General features: G+C 41.4%; 1 protein-coding gene across 8 annotated transcripts in view; it reads left to right on the forward strand.

The window, feature by feature from the left end:
- The window catches only part of CADPS2 (calcium dependent secretion activator 2), a 651719-nt gene that overhangs the window by 541974 nt on the left and 85793 nt on the right, over window positions 1-23952 (forward strand). For 7 of the 8 annotated variants that reach the window (XM_088457657.1, XM_088457656.1, XM_088457651.1 and 4 more), the window contains one exon: window positions 16030-16177. In XM_088457657.1, the coding sequence (XP_088313783.1) occupies window positions 16030-16177 (148 nt within the window). Of the gene's footprint in view, window positions 1-16029; window positions 16178-16344; window positions 17040-23952 lie in introns of those variants that run through there. The other variant, XM_088457658.1, reaches the window with a different exon arrangement.

The raw sequence follows: 23952 nt of genomic DNA on the forward strand, positions 1-23952 counted from the left end.
TGTGTGTTGTGTTTCTAGTGTACGATGTACTTCCTTGTCCACTTTCCGTTTCTTGCCGTTAGGCTTGTTTACAAACTGAATGCCTATGGCCGAGGGCGGGGTATATAGGGAGGAGGACCAGTGCATGCTGGGAGCTGCAAAGCTGTAAGCTGTTTGGTGCAAGGTAGATTCTGTGGACCCTATGGACCTCGAAGAAAAAGAGTTATCTTAAGGTATGTTATACCATAACTCTGATTTTCCCTGCATATCCATTCCACTTGTTTTGCATAGTTTTTTGACAAATGGAAATTGTGTTATTAATGATGTTATTTCAGTGGATCAGCAACCTTATACCAGTGTGTGCAAATATTGTACATATCATTCAAATTTATGTTTTGTAGGTTTCTTATATATGAGACAATTGGTAGCTTTCATATCAGATATGAGATTTTCATGGATATAGGGCCTTATTCGTTACGGATTGATATTACGATCGCAGCTATGATTACTCACGCAGTTCTGCTGCAAAAATATGCTAATGTTTGCAACTACTCACCGGGCATAGAGACTAGCACTACCGCTTTCTCACATCCGTAATCTCCTCGCAATCCTGCGTATTCATCAGTAACATCAGACCCCCACGCAGAATTACAGCAGGTCTGACCTGTCTCAGAAATTGCAACTTTCGACGCAATCAGTGGGTACTAAAGCTGCGAATGCCGTTGCAGTGGCTAATTTATGCGCGCCCAGGAAACGGCGGCAAACGGACATGCATGCCTGCGTTTCTCCAACCACTCCGCCATCACCACCCTCAGACGCTGACGTTCTGTCACTCACTCTGCGATGGCTTTGTATCTGCGTGCGTGATCGCAGTGCAATCACAATCCTAACCTGCGCACACGCACTGCAGTGCATGCACGGTACGCACCATCGGCCGATCTGTGTGCACTGTTGCAAGTGATGAATCAGGCCATAATGACTTACTCCAAAGATGCTACAGCCACTTAAAGTGACCACCTGCATTGATGAGACTTATGGATTTATTAATAAATTGATGTATTTGATGTGACCTTGATTAGTAATATTCTAATTGTTCTCCAAAGCATTTTTTACATCTGTGTCGAGTCTCACCCGGGATTTTGTTCACGCGCCCATCCCAGGTGCGACCCAGCTGAGACCACTTACAGACAGACGGCCTGACTCAGCATTAGTGCTGGGTCGATGACATCATCAGCATCACGTGATGAGCCAGCGCTTGGAGATGATCTCATCTCTAAGCGCCAGCTCTTCCCATGCAATGAAGAGGACCAAGGTCGCATGTACCTGGGTTACCCGTTCACACTGTATCACGAGCCATGTTGAACACGCGTTCAACCCTTCTTGTGATCAGGGTTGAAATGCTCGACTCGGCTTATTTAAACCTGGCCCTTTCACGTTGGCCCTTTCACATTGCACGCATTCATGTGCAATAACCCGGGTTATTGCTGCAAGTGTAAAAGAGGTATAAAGAGACTGATGTGACCTCTTTTTATAAATACAGTACAATGTTTAAAAAAAACATTTTTTTAAATCCACAGCAGATAAAATAAAAAAATTTATCCATGAGAGTAAATAACACAGAAATGCATTAAGTTGCCAATGAACATTAACATTTTCGTGCTTTTCTTGCTAGTAAAAATATTGTTAATATCTTTTAATTGTTGAAAGTGGAGAGTACTACTGTGGACACTCCATTTTCTTCCTCCAGGAAAGCTTCACTCCCTGCTCCAAGTTCACCACTAGACTTGGCTACTGCGCATGCGCGGCGCCATGTTGTCACTATGTTCAGTGTCACAGCGGAAAACCGTAGTATTACCTTCACCCACAATGCCTTACAGCATACCTGTACCGCTACCGGGTCAGCAGATACATATCAACCTGCCTGCTCCATTGACTTCTCAATTCGCATGAGAATAGTTTACAGGCCAGTTTAGAACATAGGCTATTCCCATACCTCCTACTCAATTTCACATGTTTTAGGTACTGGCATATAAACTACAACCTGTGCCATGCAGAGCACATAATAGTAAGATAAGTAGTACTGCCAGTTGCGCAGGCATTCTTGATCGACCGAGAAAAGCTAACTTGAAATATAGGCACATTTCACTCTAAACATACAATTAGAGACACATACATACCAAATATGTTACATTCCAATGACTAATGCCATACAAAAAAAAAAATCATTTAGCACAATCAAATTGATAGGTTGTATCAGATCGATACTAAGGTCAAGTAAAAGTATCAGAACGATACAAAGCTCAAGAAATATATATATATATATATATATATATATATATATATATGGTATATATACTGTTTGTGCATATGTATATATATATATGTGTGTGTGTATACACACACACACACACACACACACACACACACACACACACGCGTTTCAGACAGTAAGTCTGAAATAGCTTACCACAGAACTTTGGAATGGAGTAGCTGCACATAGTAATATCCACAATGTTTGTAGCTTATAAGTATGTAAGCATCTTCGATCACAATGTATAGGAGTCCGCTACAATAAACATATTCCGTCTACTTATTTATGTTAGTCTGCAGCCATATATAAACATGGAGATATTGAATACTGTCCTACCAGATAGACCAAAAATTGTATTTAAGAAAGCCAAGAATTTGAAAAGTATACTGGCTCCTAGTCAACTGAAGGTGAAAACACAATGAAATGAGAATAACTGGGAGAGCCAAAGAAAAGGCTTCTTTAAGGCCACTGCATTATTTGTAAATATATTCATCCGCAAAATAAGTCTTTCATGAATTTTGATGACTCAAAACATTTTCCGATTTGTGAGTTTATGAATTGTACAACAACATGGGTGATTTATGTGCTAGAATGTCCGTGTGGATCGAAGTATATTGGCAAAACAAAGCGACCTTTGAAAATACGTATACAGGAGCGTGTGCGTAGTATTAAAAATAAATTGGACAATCATAGTGTACCCAGGCATTTTAAACAGTTTCATAATTGTGAATTGAATGGTTTTAAATTTAAGGCCATAGAACATGTCAAAATTGGGGAACGAGGTGGCAATTTAGATAATAAATTATCTAGACGTGAGATGTTCTGGATATATTCTCTCAATACCATGATTCCCAATGGCTTGAACGATAATTATGAAATTGCCCCGTTTTTAGATTAGGTTATCGTTTTTTTTTAGATCAATATTAATTATGTTTTTAATATATACTTTTATCTCTATATTGCATATCCACTTATGGTTTTATATGTCCATCCTATGTATTCCTTGTTTCTTTGTATTACAGCCCTTGCTTATTATATTATTTTGATATTGCCGATTTTATGATTTTTGGAGGTTTTTTTATTTTTCATTATTTTCTATGGTGATTCTTATTAGTTTTATCCTGCTTGTTATATTTTTTATTACCCAATACATTATATATTTACATTATTCAGAGTCCAGAAGCGATAGGTGTATTGTCACTTCGTTTCTGCTATTACCCTGACCATCTCATGATTCTATCAATATACAGACTAAGACAAAATGGCGTCAGTCACCACTAGAGTGGGTACTAGAGGATGCGCTACAACAAAATGTCCGCCGCCACTAAAAAGCGGAGCCCACCGGAGCTACACGCAGCTGTCGGAGCTGGGGGCACTGTGACCCTATCAGCTTATCCTGCATACCGGTGAGCTCTGAGCAGGTGATCCGCTTTGAATAGGGGCCATAGTAACCCTTTTAGTGAGTACCGAAATGGACTTATATAAACTAACTTCCGGTCAAGTGGAACGCATTTCCGGTTCACTTCCGGGTCCTGGAACGCAATTTCAGTTGCGGAATGGCGGTACACACGCCCACTAATTAAGGATTGCTCAGGGTATATATAGGTCTCTTTTATGATCTTTTCTTATCCTCCTGATGAAGTCCTGTAAACTGTAATTGGACAAAATGCGTTGAGGTTATTGCTGTGATTTTCTGCCTGGGGCTCCTGTGATGTGACCATCTACATATAAGCTTGATATATTTCTTTACATTGTACGGGCATTTTTACTTTGTTTTGTGTGTGTATTACAATTGTTTGTGTGATATACTACACTATGGTCCTTCTCTATTTTGATTGCATAAACTGCTGAGATTGGCACATGCTTGATGGGATCTCCTTGCTTTGATGAGGAAGGCAAAGTGCTGAATGGCCAGTGATTCTCATATGCTGATCAAATTGTGGATTATTCCACTATATAAGGCACCCCTCCACCACATTGGTGATTAAGATTGGTGAAGGGTCCTAAGGTCTTTGCGAGATTGCACTAGGCGGCGCTCTTTTTCCACGTTTTGTTATATATATATATATATATATATATATATATACATATATATATACACACACACACACACACGTTTCAGACAGTAAGTCTGAAATAGCTTACCACAGAACTTTGGAATGGAGTAGCTGCACATAGTAATATCCACAATGTTTGTAGCTTATAAGTATGTAAGCATCTTCGATCACAATGTATAGGAGTCAGCTACAATAAACATATTACGTCTACTGATTTATGTTAGTCTGCAGCCATATATAAACATGGAGATACTCAGGGGTGTTTTAAGAGTGGAAGGGGCCCTTCCCTCTCTGACAGCGCACTGAGCACAGTAGATAATGGCTTAATGCCAGAATCTACTGCACATGTGCGGGTCTCTGGGAAAATGGCACCCGTGCCTTATTCCTGGAGACATCTTTTCATGCACCGCCACCATTTTCCCTGTGATTTTTGCTGCTCTGCAGCGCCGTCTCAGCACGGCAGTGTAGCACTCTGAAGACTGCGGAAAAGGAAGTATAAACTAAATATGGGTCAAGGGTGTGCAGTATGGGCCCCCTAGGGCCCATGTGCACCGCACACCCTTCACCCATTTTAAATACGCCCCTGGAAATACTGTCTGAGACCATTATTTATAGAGCTGCTGTTGTTTATGTTCGTCATAATATTAATTAAAATGTCACTCAGATAGCCACATACAAAATCCCCTTTCAATATAATTCTAATGATGTTTGGTCACAGACTTTTTCAGGCAATGCCGAGTACTAGAGCTAGTTGACATATATAAGGGATTGTTAAGTAGCAGAAAACCATGTACTTTTTTTTTTATTTTGCAACATTTTCATTATAACTGTTCCATTAAGAAGTTGTGCTTGAGAATAAAAATGTTCTCTAATGCTATGGTATGTTTATACAAATGATCTCTTCTAATCTATGTAAGTCATAGAGCTACAAGGAGCCATGTCATGATCTAGTATGGGAGTGGAGGCAAAAATGTAAAATATTAGAAGCGGTAAATGTATAGGCCTGCTCGATGCAGGCGTTGGCGAGTTTCCAGCGAGTCTGCCCGATGTTAAAGGGACATTCATTTAAAAGACATAACCAGGTTGGGGGCTTTATTTACTACAATCCGCATTTGTAATGCAGATTGTAGTGTGATATTACCGAATGAATTCGCATTGCGAATTCAGGCAATATCACAGGGATTTACTACAAATCCCTTGCATGGACAGAGCTTGCGATAAAGCTCTGTTCCTGCGAATCTCCTCCGCACACTTATCACGGTATTTTTTGCAAAAAATACTGTGACAAGTACCGATGCATGCACCGACCGCCGCTAAGCCCCGTCCCCCACGATCGCTGATTCCCCTCTGTGACCCACCCTCCCTTAATTACACTTACCTGCAGTCATCGGTGCTCTGGTGATGTCCTCCGTGGCTCCAGTCAGCTGACATCCCATACTGCACTGGGACTCAGTCAGGTGACGACCGGGCCCCAGTGCAGGCTGGGAGACCAGCTGACCAGAGGGAGGACATTACCCGGAGCTCCGATTGACCGGTCCCTGGACTCAGGTAAGTTGTTTTTTTGTTACTAATTTTTTATCTCTTTTTTTTTTTTTTTTTTTTTAGCAGAGATCAGCGTGTGGTCTGTTTAGACCACACAGCTGATCACTGGGGCCGGCTCCGGGCTCTGCTCTGCCCGTTAAAGCGGAGCAGGAGTCCGGTAACCGGGGGAGACCCTGGATAACGCCACCTCCAGGTGGCATTATTATCACAGGGCTTTCCCCGGTATTTTTTCACATTTTAGTTTTAGTAACTTTGGCCAGTTCACATTTCCCATTACAATTATGGGAAATGCGATCTGATTATTAAAAATAAGTGGTTCTTAGGGGTTGGAGTAGAATTTTACAAATTCTACTCCAATTGCCATGTAGTAACTTTAGGTGATACTAAAATAATGTGAAAAGGTTGTGAAAACACCCTTTTTCACTTTATTTTAGTAAAAATAATGTTAATAAATAGAGCCCTATAAGTGGTAAATGTATAGGCCTGCTCGATGCGGGCATTGGCAAGTTTGCAGCGATACTGCAAGATGTTTTAAAGGGACATTCATTTAAAAGGCATAACCAGGTTGGGTTTGCCGTTTTAAAGTATTGTCCCATTAAAAGATCGGGAAGTTTTGCTGGAAACTCACCATTGCCTGCATCCAGCAGGCTGGTACATATACCCTTATAAAGGAGATCTAATAAATTATAATGGCCGCTTTTTTTCAGAAAATAATATCACTATAAATGCATCCATCATTATATCTAAAAAAACTCGCCAATCCGTTAAACATTGATGTATTTAAAACACAAGACCTGTCACCAAATCCAGGCCCCACACATGCCCCACTTACATACAGCTGATTCTCAACTGAATAAAAATCATGCAAAACTCATACACACATCATGTGTCTACCATCACCCTCCAAAATCCGTAAAATTTGCCTTATGGAAAGTACGCTCTGTTTGTAACATAAACAACAAAACCAGGTGCTCCTAAATAACAAAACCAGTTGCTGAAGGCAAGCAACTACTCACATGAGCAACTGCTAGGATCTCTTACCTGTGCCAAACATCGGCAGACAGCAGGGATTGCAGAGGACAGACAGCACTCCCTACCTCCATGTAGCTCCCATACCCCTATTTTATTCTTGCATTATAGCTTTTACCAGGGAGCATTTCTGAACTACTGAGTTTGTTACGCTATGAAAATTTTATCTGGAGTTGCCACATGTGGCTTTTCTAAAAATGTGTTGCAGGATGCCATTTCCCTTTTTCAATATTTTATTTTTTGCACATGTGTTATTGATATTATAGGATTTTTATTTTTTCTTTCTTATATCTAATTAAACATTTTTACTATTTCTAATTTAAAATTCCATATTAGCTATTTGCGCACCCTGAACCCTTTTCTTTTCTTTACTGTTTGTAACAAATTAACATCCATCATCACCTCTTTAACTCTATCAACCTCAATCTTCTGGTAATAATAGGACTACCTGTCCCTTTATCAAGACATGGAGGTTATGTGCTGCTTTGGCCTTAAATAGCAGTGCCAATCTTGTCACTTCCAGTTCCGGCTACCCACAAACCAGAAGTTGCGGTGCAGATTTCTAAGCGCTCAGGACTCGTGTCTCTACCATCTTGGGAGATATTCATCCATGCATCCTCTGCCTGTTACACAGTGGCAGTGTGTCTCTAAAGCGTCCACACTTTCCACCCTGAAAAAGTGGCGCGGGTCAACGGACCGGAAGTGACATAGAACGTTTCGGGTCCGTGAAACTTGTGCCACACATTAGTTCCCCATGGTTTAAGTTCCTCCTGTTCAACTAGATTCAAATCTGGAGCGACATATTCCTTTATATCTAAAACAAAGGATGGAAAAAACATTCCAAGAGTACTAAATTAGTTACACATAAATGTCTGTTGGTAAACATATATAAACATAAATTTGCACTCTATATAAAACAAGGAATAAACAAGAAAATATTATTGAGACAAAAACTTTTTGTCATCATAAAAACCATTTAAGTTCGAAGTCTTGGTTAAGACCGGCCGGTGCTTAATGTATTTAATTAAAAAATTTGCTTAATTTCTTCCGTTGCCATTCTCTTTTCCACATTTCTGTTTCTCCAATTGGACTTGACATGCTTTATTAATATATAACTTCTAATATCTGTTCTGCTTTTGGAGCAGTGAAGAAAAAGTACATTTTTGGGATTTATCAATATATATAAAAGAAAACTCCATATAAACAATTACCTTAAATGGTTTTTATGATAACAAAAAGTTTGTCTCAATAATATTTTTTTGTATATTCCTTGTTTTATATAGAGTGCAAATTTATGTTTATATATGTTTTATCAACAGACATTTATCCTATGCCATAACAAATCAGTAGAGCTCTGTCTCCTGTGCACATCCCAACTTTAACTAAAATCTGTAATCTCTTTCTCTACTGGTATCTTTCAATCAGTATGCAAGCATGCAGTGATTACTCCTTTTCTAAAAAAAATTACATTCTGACCCTAACACTCTCTCAAATTGCCGTCCCATCTCTCAGCTTCCTTGCCCATCCATGCTACTTAAGATACTTGCCTACACTCACCTCACACACTTTCTTCACTTGCACAACTTATTAGACCTACTTCAGTTAGACTTTCGTACCCAACACTTCAAAGACATGGCACTGACTAAGGTAGTGAATGATCTGATTTCTGCTAAGTGTAAAGGCCATTACTCAATACTTATTTTTCTAGATCTCTCAGGTGCGTTTGACACTGTTAACCACTCCCATACAAACTACAATTCCTATTTCTTCATGAGTCAGCCCTATCCTGGTTCTCATTCTTCTTATCTAGTTGGTGGTAACAGTATGTCTGCAAAGGGGGACCAACCTCCCAAGCATAAGCAGGGTGCTGTATTACATTATACATGTTTTAAATGTGCTGCCAAGCTCCCTCAGGAGAGTAGGATGCAGGGAGCCCTGTGTGCAGACTGTGAGGTTGAGGTGTCAGTGTTATGCTTATCTATGGACGCTCCGTCAGAGGAGGTGTTACCGGTATGGGCAAAGTTTAATGCTCAGTCCATTGCAGATTTGGCTAAGGAGCTATGAGAGGTTTGTGGCCAGGTTAATGTTAGTGCATCAGCATCTATACCTATGCATCAGGTTCCACCATATCAGTTTTCTTCCCCTGAGTTAGCTAGCACCCCAGTGAATAGATATATCTATTCAGATGGATAGACTTTCCAGAGTCTGTTCTTCTTTAGTGGCAGTCTTGGGCATGGCTGGTGTGAGAGCTTATAAGTGACACCTGCCCAAACACTGCAATTCTTGGGGGAAGGGGAGGATTCAGAAATAGGATCTTCTGCTGGGGAGGTATTATATCAGGCATGGATAGACCATTCTAGTTGGGAAGACAGTTATCCCGATAGTTTGGGTGTTACTGAGCTTATCCAGGCCAGACTTGGAAAATTGAGGACGAGGAGCCTTATGATGAAGCGACTTATAAGCGTTATATAAGAAGAAAAAAACATGTTTTGAATTTTCCTTCTTTTATGCATTTTTCTGATGTGCTGGGGGAATCCTGGGCTAAGCCAGATAAACGTGTTAAGCGTCCAGCAGGATTTAAGTTTACTCATCCTTTTACTGAGAAAGATATGGCTCCATGGGAGGTTCCTCCAGCAGTTTATGTACCGATTGCCCATTTAGCAAAGACTACGGTTCTTCCAATGGCTTCTGCAGCCACACTGAAGGATGCTATGGACCGTAAGTGTGAGCATCTGCTCAAATCCTTGTTTTCTTTCAGAGTTACTACCCTGCGTCCAGTGTTGGCAGGGGCCTGGGCTACCAAGGCCATAGAAGCCTGGTCAGACCAATTAGCAGAAGCTATTCAGACAGGTGCAGATTCTTCGGATATCATTACCCTGGTGGACAACCTGAAACAGACTTCAATTTATCTAAATCATGCATCTTTAAACACTATTTCTCTTTTGGCAGGTATATCAACCTGATCTGTTTTGGCCAGAAGAGCATTGTAGCTACATTCTTGGCAAGCACATAGCGATTCCAAGAGAAGTTTGGAGGGAGTTTCCTTTACAGGTCAATCTTTGTTTGCTCCAGAGCTGTAACGAATTATCGCTCAAGCGACTGGCGGAAAAAGCTAGTTCCTTCCAGTTCTTCCCGCTCTAGGTTTTCTAGGTTTCGGCCCTTTCAGTACTCTGGTAGGTTCCGGCCTCTTCCCACCAGAGGTACGACAGGAGGTCAGAAAGTGGGTCAGTTCAGAGGGCACATGGCTGATCCTTCCAATGACTCGGGTCAGGAGGATTTCCAGCCCATTGGTATAGGTGGCCGTCTTCTCTCTTTCAGAGAGGCCTGGTTTTGGTCAACCGCAGACCATTGGGTCAGAGGAGTCCTCTCCAGAGGTTACATATTTGATCTGGAGGATCCCCATCCACATCGTTTTTTCGTAATACCTCTTCTTCGGGATCAGCTCCGAAGAGGGGCATTAAGGGGGGCAATTCTCTCCCATTTAGATTCAGGATAGTTGTCCCTGTTCCGATACATCATCATTGGCTAGGTTTTTATTCAAATCTGTTTCTGGTAAAAAAAAAAAAAAAAAAAAGCCAGATGGTTCTGTTCGCCCAATTTTAAATTTAAAAAGTCTCAACCTGCACTTGAGGGTGAGAAGGTTCAGTATGGAGTCATTACGTTCAGTAATTGCCTCTATGGAAGTAGGAGAATATCTTGCTTCCTTAGATATAAAGGACGCGTATCTCCATGTACCTATTTGGGAACGAGACCACAAACTGCTGCGGTTTGCAGTAGGCCCTTGGTACTTTCAGTTTCGGGTTATGCCCCACGGGCTTTCCTCCACACCAATGATGTTTACAAAAATGATGGCACCTATGGTAGCTTTTCTGCATCGCCAGGGAATTACAATAATTCCCTATTTAGACGACTTGTTAATAAAGGCATCTTCAGAGGAACTCTTGAAGGTTCACTTGCAGGTTGCCATGACAATTCTGGAACTTCACGGTTGGGTTCTCAATCTACCCAGATCCAAATTGGTTCCAACACAGAAGTTGGTCTTTTTGGGTCGTCTGTTTGACACACTATTAGCAGGTTTTTTTGCCCGCACACAACAAGATCAGGGAGTTGCGGTCCCTGGTGCACATTCTTTTGTCTCTACACAGGGGGTCCGTGCTACGCTGCATGCAGCTATTGTGGAAGATGGTGGCCACGTTCGAAGCAGTTCCATTTGCATGCTTCCATTCCAGGCCCCTTCAATTAATTTTTCAGCGCTGAGGAGGTGGGATCCCTGTCTAGATCTATGTTTTTTTCCCCTGTCTGTTCAGGTGTGCCAATCCCTGGGTTGGTGGCTCTGCACTCGCAACCTGTCCAGAGGTTGCCAATTCTCTCCCTGGGAATGGACACTAGTAACTATAGATGCCAGACTCCAAGGATGGGCTGCAGTAGTTCTAGGGTCCCAGTTCCAGGGGGTTTGGTCTCTGGAAGAGAAGATGTTGTCAATCAATGTGCTAGAGCTGTAAGCAGTCTTTCGTGTTCTGGTTGAGGCACAGGATCTTCTCAGAGACAGACCCTTACAGATACAGTTGGACAATGCCACAGCAGTGGCATATATCAAAAGACAGGGAGGAACCAGGAGTAATTTGGCTATGGCAGAGACCACCCAGATTATGATGAAGGCAGAGAGATTTGTTCCAGCCAAATCAGCCATTTTTATCTCAGGGGTGAACAGCTGGGATGCTGACTTTCCCAGTTGGCACAGGGTTCAATAGGTCCCTGCATACGGACATATTCAACGTGATTGTGGAGGAATGGGGTCTGCCAGAGAGAGATCTCATGGCTTCCAGGTTGAACAGGAAGCTTCCGAGTTATGGGGTGTGGTCCAGAGACCCACAAGCAACTGTGGTGGATGCCCTAACAGCCAAGTGGTCCTTCCACTACGGGTATCTTTTTCCGCCAATTCCCATGCTCCCACATGTAATCAAGAGGATCAAGCGAGAAAAAGCTCATGTCCTCCTAATAAAGCCAGACTGGCCATGGAGGTCGTGGTACTCAGATCTTCTGTCTATGATGGCCAAACAACCGTGAAGACTTCCACTAAGAGAAGATCTACTGTCACAAGGTCCATTACTCCATCTCAATCTACCTCAATTGGCTTTAATGGCATGGCACTTGAGACCAGTCTTTTGAGGTCCAAGGGGTTTTCTTCAGCCGTTAGCCAGACTATGTAACAGGCTTGTAAGTCATCCACTTCTATTTTATTATAGGGTGTGGAAAGCTTACATCCAATGGTGTGAATCTGGGAAGGTTTCTGCTTCCGAGTTTCACATGCCGCGTTACTTTCTTTTTTACAAGATGGTTTTGCCTATCTTCCCTGAGGGGTCAGGTGTCGGCCTTGTCTATATTTTTTCAGAAATGTCTGGCATCCATACCAGACGTCAGAACTTTCATGCAAGTAGTATTGCATGTCCAGCCCCCATATGTTCTACCAGTCCTGCCTTGGGACCTTCATTTAGTATTGGCAGCTCTTCAGCAGGCTCCATTTGAGCCACTTGAGACGTGGAATTAAGGTGGTTAACTTGGAAAGTAGCTTTTCTTTTGGCAATCGCCTCAGCTCGCAGAGTTTCGTAGTAGGCGTCTTTGTCAGCTAGCTTTCCCCTTTTGATTTTTCATAAGGACAGAGCAGTTCTCCGCACTCCGTTTTTTTCTGAAGGTTATTTCAAGATTTCACCTAAATCAGGAGATTGTGGTTCCAGTATTGCATCCACCTGATCCAGAGAGTCCTGCCCAGTTTCTAGATGAGGTACAATCACTCAGAATATGTGAATAGGACTTCTGCCTTGCATAAGACAGACAGCTGTTAGTGCTTTATGACATCCATAAAAGAGGCTGGCCAGCTTTTAAGCAGTCTATTGCTCGTTGGATTTCTTCCACTATCAAGCAGGCCTATATAGCCTTGGGCAGGTCAGTAACTGATCCCATTCACGCACATTCAACTCGGGCTGTGAGTGCTTCTTGGGCAGCTCGGCAGGGTGCCTCGATTGAGCAGTTGTGCATGGCGGTCACCTGGTCCTCAGTACACACATTTACCAAATGTTATCACTTTCACACATTTGTGGCTAAAGATGCAAGTTTTGCTCGCAAGGTTTTGCGTACAGCATTGCATGTGCATAATGCTCCTACCTCTTAAGGCTTGCTTGGGGAAGTCCCAGCGTCAGTGCTTCCCAGATTGGATGAAAGATTAAACAAGATTCTGAGTTACTCATTGTAGAATCAATTCCTCTGAGTCTATCTGGCAATCACTGAGGGCCTGATTCAGAGCCACTCGCTCTGAATCGGGGCAGGGATTTTATAGTTTATTTCGCCCTCCAGGCCGCTCGCTAAGCTGTGGGTGACCACCCACATCTTTTGCGAGCGACCTGGTAATGGTCATGATTATCGCGACCATCGGGCTTGTGAGGAGACCCTGTGGTAGGGTCTCGGCTCTCGCAAGCCCGAGTGGACTTCCTGCTCTAATAGAGTAGGAAGTCCACTACTGACATCACTCGTGATGTCAGTAGGGCTGACCACAAATGCCAGGCGTTCCTCAGGGAATGACTGTGTTTGTGCAGCCACCCCCCCTCCCCGCCTACAAAACTGGACGAGCTGTCAATCAACATCGACAGCCGTCCCGTCTTGTAGCAAGACCCGATGCGATGGAGCTGCCGTCGCAGTACGGGTCTAGTGCATGCGCAAGCCGGAGGCGGCACATGCGCAGTCGGGGACCATCAACCCGCTTTCGAGCGTGTCTGAATCAGGCCCCGAGTTCCCTCCCTGATGTGTGTGTTGGATTCTTATGTTCATCTCTTATTCTTCTCCTTTTGGCTTTGCTAGTCAAACTGGAGAACTAGAGAAAGGGGAGGGTATATAAGTGAAGGGTAATTTGTCTGTCAATTATTTTTAATTTTTAAGATAGGTGTGTGAGATTTTAGCTACCACCGGACTTTAGAAGCAAGACGAGAAGGGGCCATAAAACAAACTTACCACAGCCTCTGTGAAGTGTGTCTGCATACACTTTTTTTTTGCCCAGCTTCTTCTAAACATAACTACCTCGTTTACAAAAGATGACTGTGATATAATCTATAGAGAATATTACTAAAGTAGGAGTCAACCCTTCTCTAATCCATGAGTTGGTGTATACCCCTAATAGGCAAGGTATTTTTCATAGAATTATTATTTTAGACAATACTACACATCGCTAATCTTTCCTTTTACGTCCACATGAGGAAACCCCTTTACGATGAGTGTAAGGAGAAAAAAAGACTGATAAATAAAATTATTTTTTATATATATCCTTATTTTATTAATTTTATATACCCGAGTGAATCAACAGGCAGCGCCAATTTGTTTCACACCCACCCCCATATATCTGTCAATTTATGTTTAGGATTTTTGGGATAGAATCCCTCTGGGTGTGAAAGGCAGCACTCCAGTTGAAGTGTAGCGCCAACGCTAATATCCTGAACCATCCTTTTGCAATTATTTTTAGTGCCTACTCCTCTGCCCCTCCCTCATATTCCAGCGTCAGTGATTCCCAGATGGACTCAGAGGAATTGATTCTACGGTGAGTAACCCAGAATCTTGTTTTCCGCTCTGCACAAAATCTGCGTCTCTCATCCCCACGCATCACTTGCTCTCATTCACGGTTACAGGACCTACTTCGAGCTGCACCCATTCTGTGGAATGCCCTGTCACGCACAATAAGAATTTCCTCTGGTCTTCAAATCTTCAAGTGTTCCCTGAAAACTCAGCTCTTCAGACAAGCTTATCAAATTTCAGAACTACCCACATACTTCTATTGACTATTTTACCCAATTACATCCTGCCTATACAGTCCACACATTAATTAACACATTTTCTTTCTTCACTTTTACATCCTGCTGACCCTAGGCCAATACTCCCGTCTGACTGGATCATACAGTCCACCAAGAACCAGGGGCCCTTAGAGAGCCGCGCTGGGCCCGGGGGAAGAAGGGGGTGTGACCTAATCGCGGGAGATGTGACCATGCCCCCTTAGGGGGGGTTGCAGCGGTGCTGCACACTGGAGAGTGGGGCGCTGTGAGCCCCTCAGCCCGGTGCACAGCCAGTGGAGGGTGTGATCGGTCTCCCCACAGGCATTGGAGACTGCTGTGGCTGCAGCCTAGCACACAGCAGCATACGCTGGGCTGCTTTGATGTAAGAGGGAGGGGGCACTGGACCCGGGCCCTTGCCAGGCCCCTTCAGCAAGCCCGGGTAATTAGTACCAGCTCCCCCTCCCTCTCTGCGCCCCTGCCAAGAACCACTGCAATGTTGCTGGGCCAATAAACAATAGTTAGCACCTATCCTTGTGTATCAATGCCTATGTCACTATTGAATGTAAGCTTACGAGCAGGGTCCTCGTACCTCTGTCTGTTATTACCCAGTCTTGTTCTTTTACTGTTTGTTCCCAATTGTAAAGCACAACAGAATATGCTGGTGCTTTATAAGTAACTGATGATAAGTGGTTTGGGGCGATATTCTGCAAGCAAATTTGCTATTTACTCGTATTTGAAGTGGCAATATATTTCAGTAGGAAGACAATGCCCACCGTCAATGTATTGTAAATAGAAACAAATTATAAGCAATCCTTTTGTTTAGCACTTGTGATTGACTGTCCCTCTGTCAGCTTGAGCTGCTGAGTAGACAGAGAGAGACTTTTATGCTTATGGTTTTACATTTATGCAATGGATTTTTTCATTTGTTGAAATTCAATTTTTAATGATATAAGTGAATAGATAATTACAGCAAGCCCAGGCATTATATAACACAAAATGTTATTCATAGAGTCGAAACCGCACACTTAAAAAAAACCTTGAAAACACCTTAAAGCCTGCAATGTTTGTAAATGTTTTCTGATCATTGCTATTGAGAGGAATATGTGAAAAAAATATTTATATTTCATAAACATATGTGCTAATATTCATATATGATATAAAGAATGTAATGATCCAAAATATACCATAACACTGGAATACACTTAGACATGTAACATAACATAAGCAGATAAGGTAATAAAATGATCAATTCATGCTACATTTTCTAGGTCATTTCTGACTTCACTATTTTATCATTTAGGACACGGACTGCATTTGAATTCAAGTTGCAAAGGACCAGCAAATCTACAGATTTGCGTATTCCAGCCTCAGTATGTACAATGTTTAACGTTTTAGTGGATGCCAAAAAGCAGTGCACAAAGCTCTGCGTTCTCAATGGTGGACAAGAAGTAAGTGTTTATTTCATTGTTAAACATGGAGTTGTATTGGTACACTTACCGCCTTTGCTATGAATGATGAATATGGAGAATTTGTTCTATTTTATACTTTATAACTTTCTCTGTCTTGCTTCACTAAAAAGGTTAGTTATATTGAGGTGGTTTATTCTCAAATGCAGGAGAAGATTCCACTCTGGGAAAGCAGAGCAGTGGTTAACAAGAGGGCTGGTGCACATAGCACTGAAAGGGAAGGGACCGAGATTGTGAACAGACTGTTTACACCCAAGATGTATGACCATGCCCCCTTATTGGCTTGTGCTGCAGATTTGCTGTGGTGTGCTTGTTCTTTTCCTAATTACAGTACCCGAGAACAAATGTTAGGAAATATATAGAAATAATCATATAAGTGGTGTCTATAATGCAGAGGAATAAAATAATTAGCACCACCTGTGGATGTTTTAACATGTGTCAGCCAGTAAAAAACCTGTGCACCAACTAAGAGATCTGGAAAACATGCACTGGTAGGGGTTCACTGCTATAGACCATCAATAGGGTTAATTATTGGTACTGTACAATAATACACTGTCCAGTGCATAAGTAGACCAATATGTAAATATATGTCCAAGGCAGTGCTAGGTTTTTCTGCTGTTCCCCCAGAATCCCGGACTTGGTCCAGTACTTTGGAATGGTGCCCACATCTGAAATAAAAACATTCAGCTCAGGCCGGACGGCCCTCTGCTGCATTTAATGGCTTACTGTGATCGCTGGTCCTGTATATGCTGGAATTATGACAAACCGTACACTTTGTATGACGCATATTATAGCTGTATTATTATATTATATTAGACTATATATATATATATATATATATATATATATACATATACAGTCAGGTGCATAAATATTGGGACATTGACAGAATTTTCAGATTTTGGCCTCTATTCACCACCACAATGGCTTTGAAATGAAACAAATAAGATGTGCTTTAACTGCAGACTTTCAGATTTAATTTGAGGGTAATTACATCCAAATCAGGTGAACGGTGTAAGAATTACAACGGTTTCTATATGTGCCTCCCATTTTTTTAAGGGGTCAAAAGTAATGGGACAAACTAAACAATCCTAAATCTAACTTTGACTTTTTAATACTTTGTTGCAAATCCTTTGTAGGCAATTACATATAGAAACTGTTGTAATTCCTACACCGTTCACCTGATTTGGATGTAATTACCCTCAAATTAAATTTGAAAGTCTGCAGTTAAAGCACATCTTGTTTGTTTCATTTCAAAGCCATTGTGGTGGTGAAAAGAGGCCAAAATATGAAAATTCTGTCAATGTCCCAATATTTATGCACCTGACTGTATATATATGTATATATATATATTAGTGCTAATTATGCCCTCTTCATGAACTGGCCACACTCACTCTAAAATCAATCATTTAGAAACCTCCCTCTACAGATCCTGTGTTTGCCACTGGGACTTTAAAGCCGCGTATCCACTTACAGATATAAATGAGCGATTACGACATCGTAATCGTTCAATCACTCAAATCGTGCATAAAATGGGCAGTTTAATTTGTGCTCCCGCTGGTCGTTTCCGACATCAATCAGGGATGAGGGAGGATGCCTGCACTGAACGACATATCGTTCAGTTGAGGAACGACTGTACAATTACGATGTTGTAATCGTACTGTCGTTACACTATCTGCAAGTGGATATGCGGCATAACACTTCTTCGCGTGTCAGATCTCTCCCCTACCCCAAGCACCAACAGCAGATATACTGTACGTTTTTAGTATGGACAAAAGTGTATAATGACACACTGAAAGAATAATTTGGCCATGTATGTTGTTTTTCTTTGTTGGTTGCACTGCAGGATTTATCCTCCCATATACAGTATTCCATCTCTGAAATTCCCAGAAACCTTTATTAAAACTATCTGTGCAAATGCATATATGTAAACTATGGAAGTTTGGATGATTTTTTTCATGTTATTTCCAGCCACAGTATGTTTTCATTTATTTTACTCATTATTTGTAATGTGTTATTTTTTGTTTCCATGTTTCACTGTATGTGTGTTTCTGGGTCATTCCATTGCATCGTTCAATCCTCCAAGCAGTGGGTGAGTGCTTATTTACATGGATGTTCATTTACTACAGTAAGGATGGCATTTCTGTACGTCATTTTGTTTGTAGTTGGAATCATTTTATTTGAAGAAAGTACATTTAGATACTGTGTAATGGCACTGCCAAAATATAGTCTATCACACTGACTAGAGGGGCCTATTCATCAACTCTAAAATAATGTTTTTAAGGACATTTTCCTTAATTACCATTATTTTAGTTTTCATGAAGACACTTAACACAGTGAGATATCACTGATAATCTCCTGGTAAAGTCCGCCTGCGTTAATTTCCACAAACCCCATACTAATATGGAAATTATGCTATAAATTAAATTCCGAAAATTATGTATTTGATGGTGTTACTATACACCACTCTCAGGTGGCGTATAGCAGGTTACACTTACCTGCTGTCAGCTGGGCAGGTCCTCCGCCGCCTCCCTCCATCACTCTGGTCACTTCTCAGGTACCCAATATAGGGTTGCATATCTGAGACCTAAGAACACTAGGTAAAAGTGTTCCACACTATTATCCATAATATTTTCGCCCTTCGCCTCTTATTGTGTAACAAGTGTAATTTTATGGAATCAAACTGCAATAATCAATAGGAGGGTTCTAGACTTATTGGACCCCTGTAGTGCATATTAGATGCTATATTCCTATTTAATATGCTCTAGAATTTGATTCAATTTCCATAATACACAGTATGATTATATTGTAACACAAATTTTGACTTTGTGTTGTTTGTATATACATTTTGGGAATTCATTTTAAAGGATTACAATAAAAGTTTAATTTTAATTACTATATCAATTATACATAAGTGCCCCACAAAAAGAGCCTTCTTTTTTCTCTTTTTTTGAATGTGTTGTGTGGTGCATATGAAAATATAAATAGTCTTTTGCAGTAGTACTACAGGTCCCAGCAGGCATCCCCTGCATACTGGCACTTGGAGAACCACAAGTACCAGCAGGCTGGGCATTAAGTGCCTCCTGGTACCTGTAGTACCCCCGCAAAAGAAATATTAAAACAAAAAAAACAGACACAATTTTTTTTAAGTATTTTATTTTGCTGCACCTTCACCTGGGGGGTGGCAGACTTAGCTCTTTTACATGGCTGCCGCTTCCCACAGGACTTCTATGGCATCTTCACCTGGAGGGCAGCGGCCTTTAAGCTCTTTTTCCCGGCCGCTACCCATCCAGGGCTTCCGCGGTGTCTTCTGTCTTTGGCAGCTCTTCTGTGCTGCCTCCCGGCCAACAGACTGTGAGTGGACAGTGCCTCATGCTCGCTGTATTTAAGCCAGCCGAGGGGGCAGGGACGATGACGTCGCGAGCCGTGATTGGCTCGTGGCGGCCATCTTTGATTTTAAAAAATGGCGCTGAGGCATTTTTGAAAAGAACAGCTCATTGGCTGAGAGGCAGAAGGCTCGCCTCTCTCAGCCAATGAGCGCTCCGCACCGGGATTTCTGAACTGAAATCCCAGGCGGAGCTGTCATTTGGGTAGAGGACACTACTAATGTATGAGGGTCTGCGTAATTGCGTTGTTTTTTTTTGCCAAGGCCCTAGACTTCCTGAAGAGGACAGATCCACACATAGGAGGGGGTGAGTATGGAATTTTTATTACAGGTACTCCATTGGATTATCTACTGGAGAAGTGGACAGATTAGCTTCAGGGATACGTATATGAGATAGTGTGTATGCAGGTGTGCGTACATGTGGTGTGCATGTGTGTTTTAGTAAAATTTTACTTTTCTACGGTGTGTGTGTTCTGTGTTTTTTTAATATTGCTTTTGCGGTGGAACTACAGTTACCAACAGGCCCGTGATGCCCCGCATGCTGATACTTGTGGTACCAACATGTGGGGGAGGCTTGCTGGGAACTGTAGTTCCGCAGTAAAAGGCAATATTTTAACTCTTTACTTGCACCACACTTTACACAATCAACCCGGCACCCACCGCTCCAGGGGTGCCAGGGATAGCCTCGGGCTATCAGCCTGGACCTGGGGTGCCCTGGAGAGGGGGACCCCTTTATTGGGGGGTCCCCTGCTCCCCAGGGATCCCCGGTCTGGGCTGACTAGCGGTCAGGGGTGATGCTTCGACTGGGGGGCCCGGTGAAGGGTTTCCCTGGCTGTGGCATCAACCCCCCACTAGCAAGAGTCCAGTGCTGGTTCTGGTAAATACAGGGGGACCCTACTTATTTTTTCCCCCTATATTTCCAGAACCAGGGCTGGCTCAGAGCCCAGTGCTGGTTGCGCTGAATACGGGGGACCCCTACATCATTTGTCCCCCGTATTTTGGCAACCAGGACGGGTTCTGAAAAGCCTGGTGCTGGTTGTGCTTAATACGGGGGACTCTTACATCATTTGTCCCCTGTATTTAGCTCAACTAGTACTGGGTCTCCAAAGCCCGGTGCTGGTTGTTTTTTGGGGGGCGGGGCCACTCCATTTTTTTTTTTAAACACAGATGCAGGTATCACGGATCTTCCAGATCCAATCCTGCATTGTGTGTGCTGCTACCTCCCTCGGGTCTTTGTGCACCCAAGTGAAACCACAGTGAGTGGAGGAGGCTCCTACTGCAGCTGCACAACAAGTTGAAATTTCCTATCTATTCAATGGTGCATTCTTGAGATAATAGTTTAAAAACTGGAACTTTCTAATTTACATGAACCCCAAAAGCACGTACCCTGGTACAATAGCTACCTAATAAAACAAACTGCAATTTTAAATTTGTCCCCTACCCTGAGTTATGCCTTCCCAAAAATCCCCCATAGAGAACAGCAGAAAAGTGGTCTTAACTGATAATGTCAGAAAAAACTGACAGTTGGAACTTTAGATTACTCCCAAATCCTCATTTTTTTTATGTTTTTGCCCTGAAATTTGGCATGCAGCACCTGGCGACAGTTCTACCCGGCCGTGCCAAATTTCAGCTTTGAGGTGTAACCCCTTAAACACCATGCACGACTGAGTCCTTATAATAATAGGTGTCTAGAATGGGAAGAAATATGTCTTAGTGCTCACTGCACCCTTTTCCATTGTAGTCTGTTATCCTTTAAATGTGTGTAACATAATTTATACTAGTCCAAATGCATGTTTATTCTTAAATTATTGAGCTGCACATACACACAACCCAGTCCATAGTGTGCCTGTGGTATGTTGACAAGTGTGGTGCCATAAAATAATGATTACCATGATATACTGTACAATATACTGCCCCTTCCTGTCCTGCGTCATCATGTACTACATAGTGGATTCAACCTCCGCAAACTCAGCATCAGTGCCTAGGACATTCTGGTGAAGCTGTCTCGTTCAAATAGTTGTTATAAATCAAATGAGATTTATAAACTTCATTTTTACAAATATATACCCATTTAATGCAAATTATCATTTATGTATATAAAAAAATTGTATAGAATGTGTTTTTGTATTTTTAGAAAGATTACATTCACAACTGCAGCAATTAGTTAACATGATTATATATTATAATTTAAATAAAACATCATATTAACAAACATAACTCATTGTTCACATAGTACAAATTACCATGCTTTTTATGTGTTTCCTCATGGCCATATGACAGGTTACATTCATGATACTTAACACATGGGCAAACTAAGTGATTTTCACAGGGAATCTAAGTGGTTAGCAATATCAAAGTCTATAATTTAGCACTGTATAAAGAGAGGTTTTATTTATTAAAATTATTTCATCTTTTTTTTTTTTCTCTAATTGCCAGTACTCCGAGTGGAAGGTCGATCTGGATGAGGTGTGAAAAGAGGAGTAGGGAGAGGGAAAACAGAGGGAGACGTCGAGAGGGAGACTGGGAGAGAGACAAAAAGAGCTAGATAGGAAAAAGAGAGACAGGGGACAGAGGTGGGAGAGGCAGGGAATCGGGAAGGAAGAGAGACAGATGGGAAAGAGAAAGGGGGAGATTGTATAAGAAAAGGGAGCTGAGAAAGAGAGACACGGGGAAGAGGTGGAGAGAGATGGGAATTGGAAGGGGGGGACAGAGGAAAAATAAAGCCCAGCAATGGTGGGAATTACAATCAGTAGTGCCCATGGAGATCATGTGTCGTGTTCACAACAAGGCAAATTATGGTTCAAAAATGCTGGTATAATATGTGTAAGAGCAAGGAAGAAAGCATTTATTAGCTTCAGTTTTGAATTTGCAATCCACCAATTAGAAACAGCTCTTTAGTGCTGCTGACAGTCATAATTCTAATCTTGTATCTGTACAAGCCCTCAGACACCTGATACTAATACGGGTTTGACGGTTATATATATTTATGTCTATGATGGTCTGCAGCCATTCGCAGTTGAGCAATCAGACCATTACTGTACTCTGTTAAACCACCCCTTCTCTTTCCCATCTCGCCTATCCAGTTGCAAGACGGTGCAAGTGTTCTGCATATATGCAAAACCAATTTGCATATTTTATGCTACAGAAACTGGCTTGAGTTCAACTCTGCATTATCCCTGTTGTTTTTAGCAGACCAGTTTAAGCAAGCGGCCACTATTATGTATTCTGGCTAACTTCTCTAATTATCTAGTACTGGCATTTACCCTTCCAGTGCTCAGTGCCATCTTAATGACAGAAACACTTTGCATTAGTATTCATGAATGATGTGGGACTTGCATCATTGAAGTCTACTTGTTCACTGTTATATTAGTGTCCGTGAGCAGTGCAAACGTGCATTTTGTTTGCAATGCTAAAGATGGTAGATCAGAATGTAGAGAGGAAAAGGAGACCACCCGTAGATTAATTTCCTAAGAGCAGGAGAGTCGTTATTATAATTCAGTGTAGGGGAACTTTGTCTACAACATTGCTGTAAAAAGAAAAAAAAAAAAGTAATCATAATTTAATTAATGTTTTAATAAAGGGCACAGTGCAACTTTCAGTGATTGTGTATTTTTTAAGCTAATTGTTTCCCACTGTGTTTTTTTTAAATCCATTATAGTTTGACTGTATATATTGTATATATTGTTTGTGCAAGTGGCTTACTTGAAAGGCAAGAAATTGCAACATTATCTAATTGACAGGATCTTCTGTATCTTGTCAAACCATGTGCTTACATATTATTAGACCAGCTTGAACAAAAGAAAAAAAAACATAAAACTATGCAAGATAAAGATTGGATATGCTATTTTCTAGTTTGTTAATTTGCCATTCATACAATCTTGTTGGTGAAATTCATATTGTGTATTTGAATATATTGTGAAAAATACAACGCTTCATTTGCTGCATGAAAAAATGCCTTTCTTTGGTGGATAAATAGAAGCTCATTTCTTTCTAAAGCACGTTTAGATGAACTTATGAATGCAAGTTGCCAGACATGCAATGTTTTATTAATTGAATCTTTTTCCAGTCTTTTTGCTTCTCCATCTAGACCAACTCTTTAGAAAATTGCATGGCTACCTTAATTGTAGGAGACACAAAAAGTATCCTTCACATTCCTTCTCATGAATGCGAATGGCAAATCAATTCATCTAAATAATAGCTGCTTAACTCCACATCGAACATGGGAAAATGTACTACATAGAATTGAGAATGTGTTGATTGGATGGATCATTTTCAAGGTTTTGTTCTTCTAATGCTCAAAATAATATCTGATGGGTATAGAAAATAAAATGTTTTTCTTTTTTTGTCCTATGTTTACTAATTTGCTGATACA

This window comes from Taudactylus pleione, unplaced genomic scaffold (genome assembly GCF_031769625.1).
Source record: "Taudactylus pleione unplaced genomic scaffold, aTauple2 ptg000041l, whole genome shotgun sequence".
Classification (NCBI taxonomy): Eukaryota; Metazoa; Chordata; class Amphibia; order Anura; family Myobatrachidae; genus Taudactylus; species Taudactylus pleione.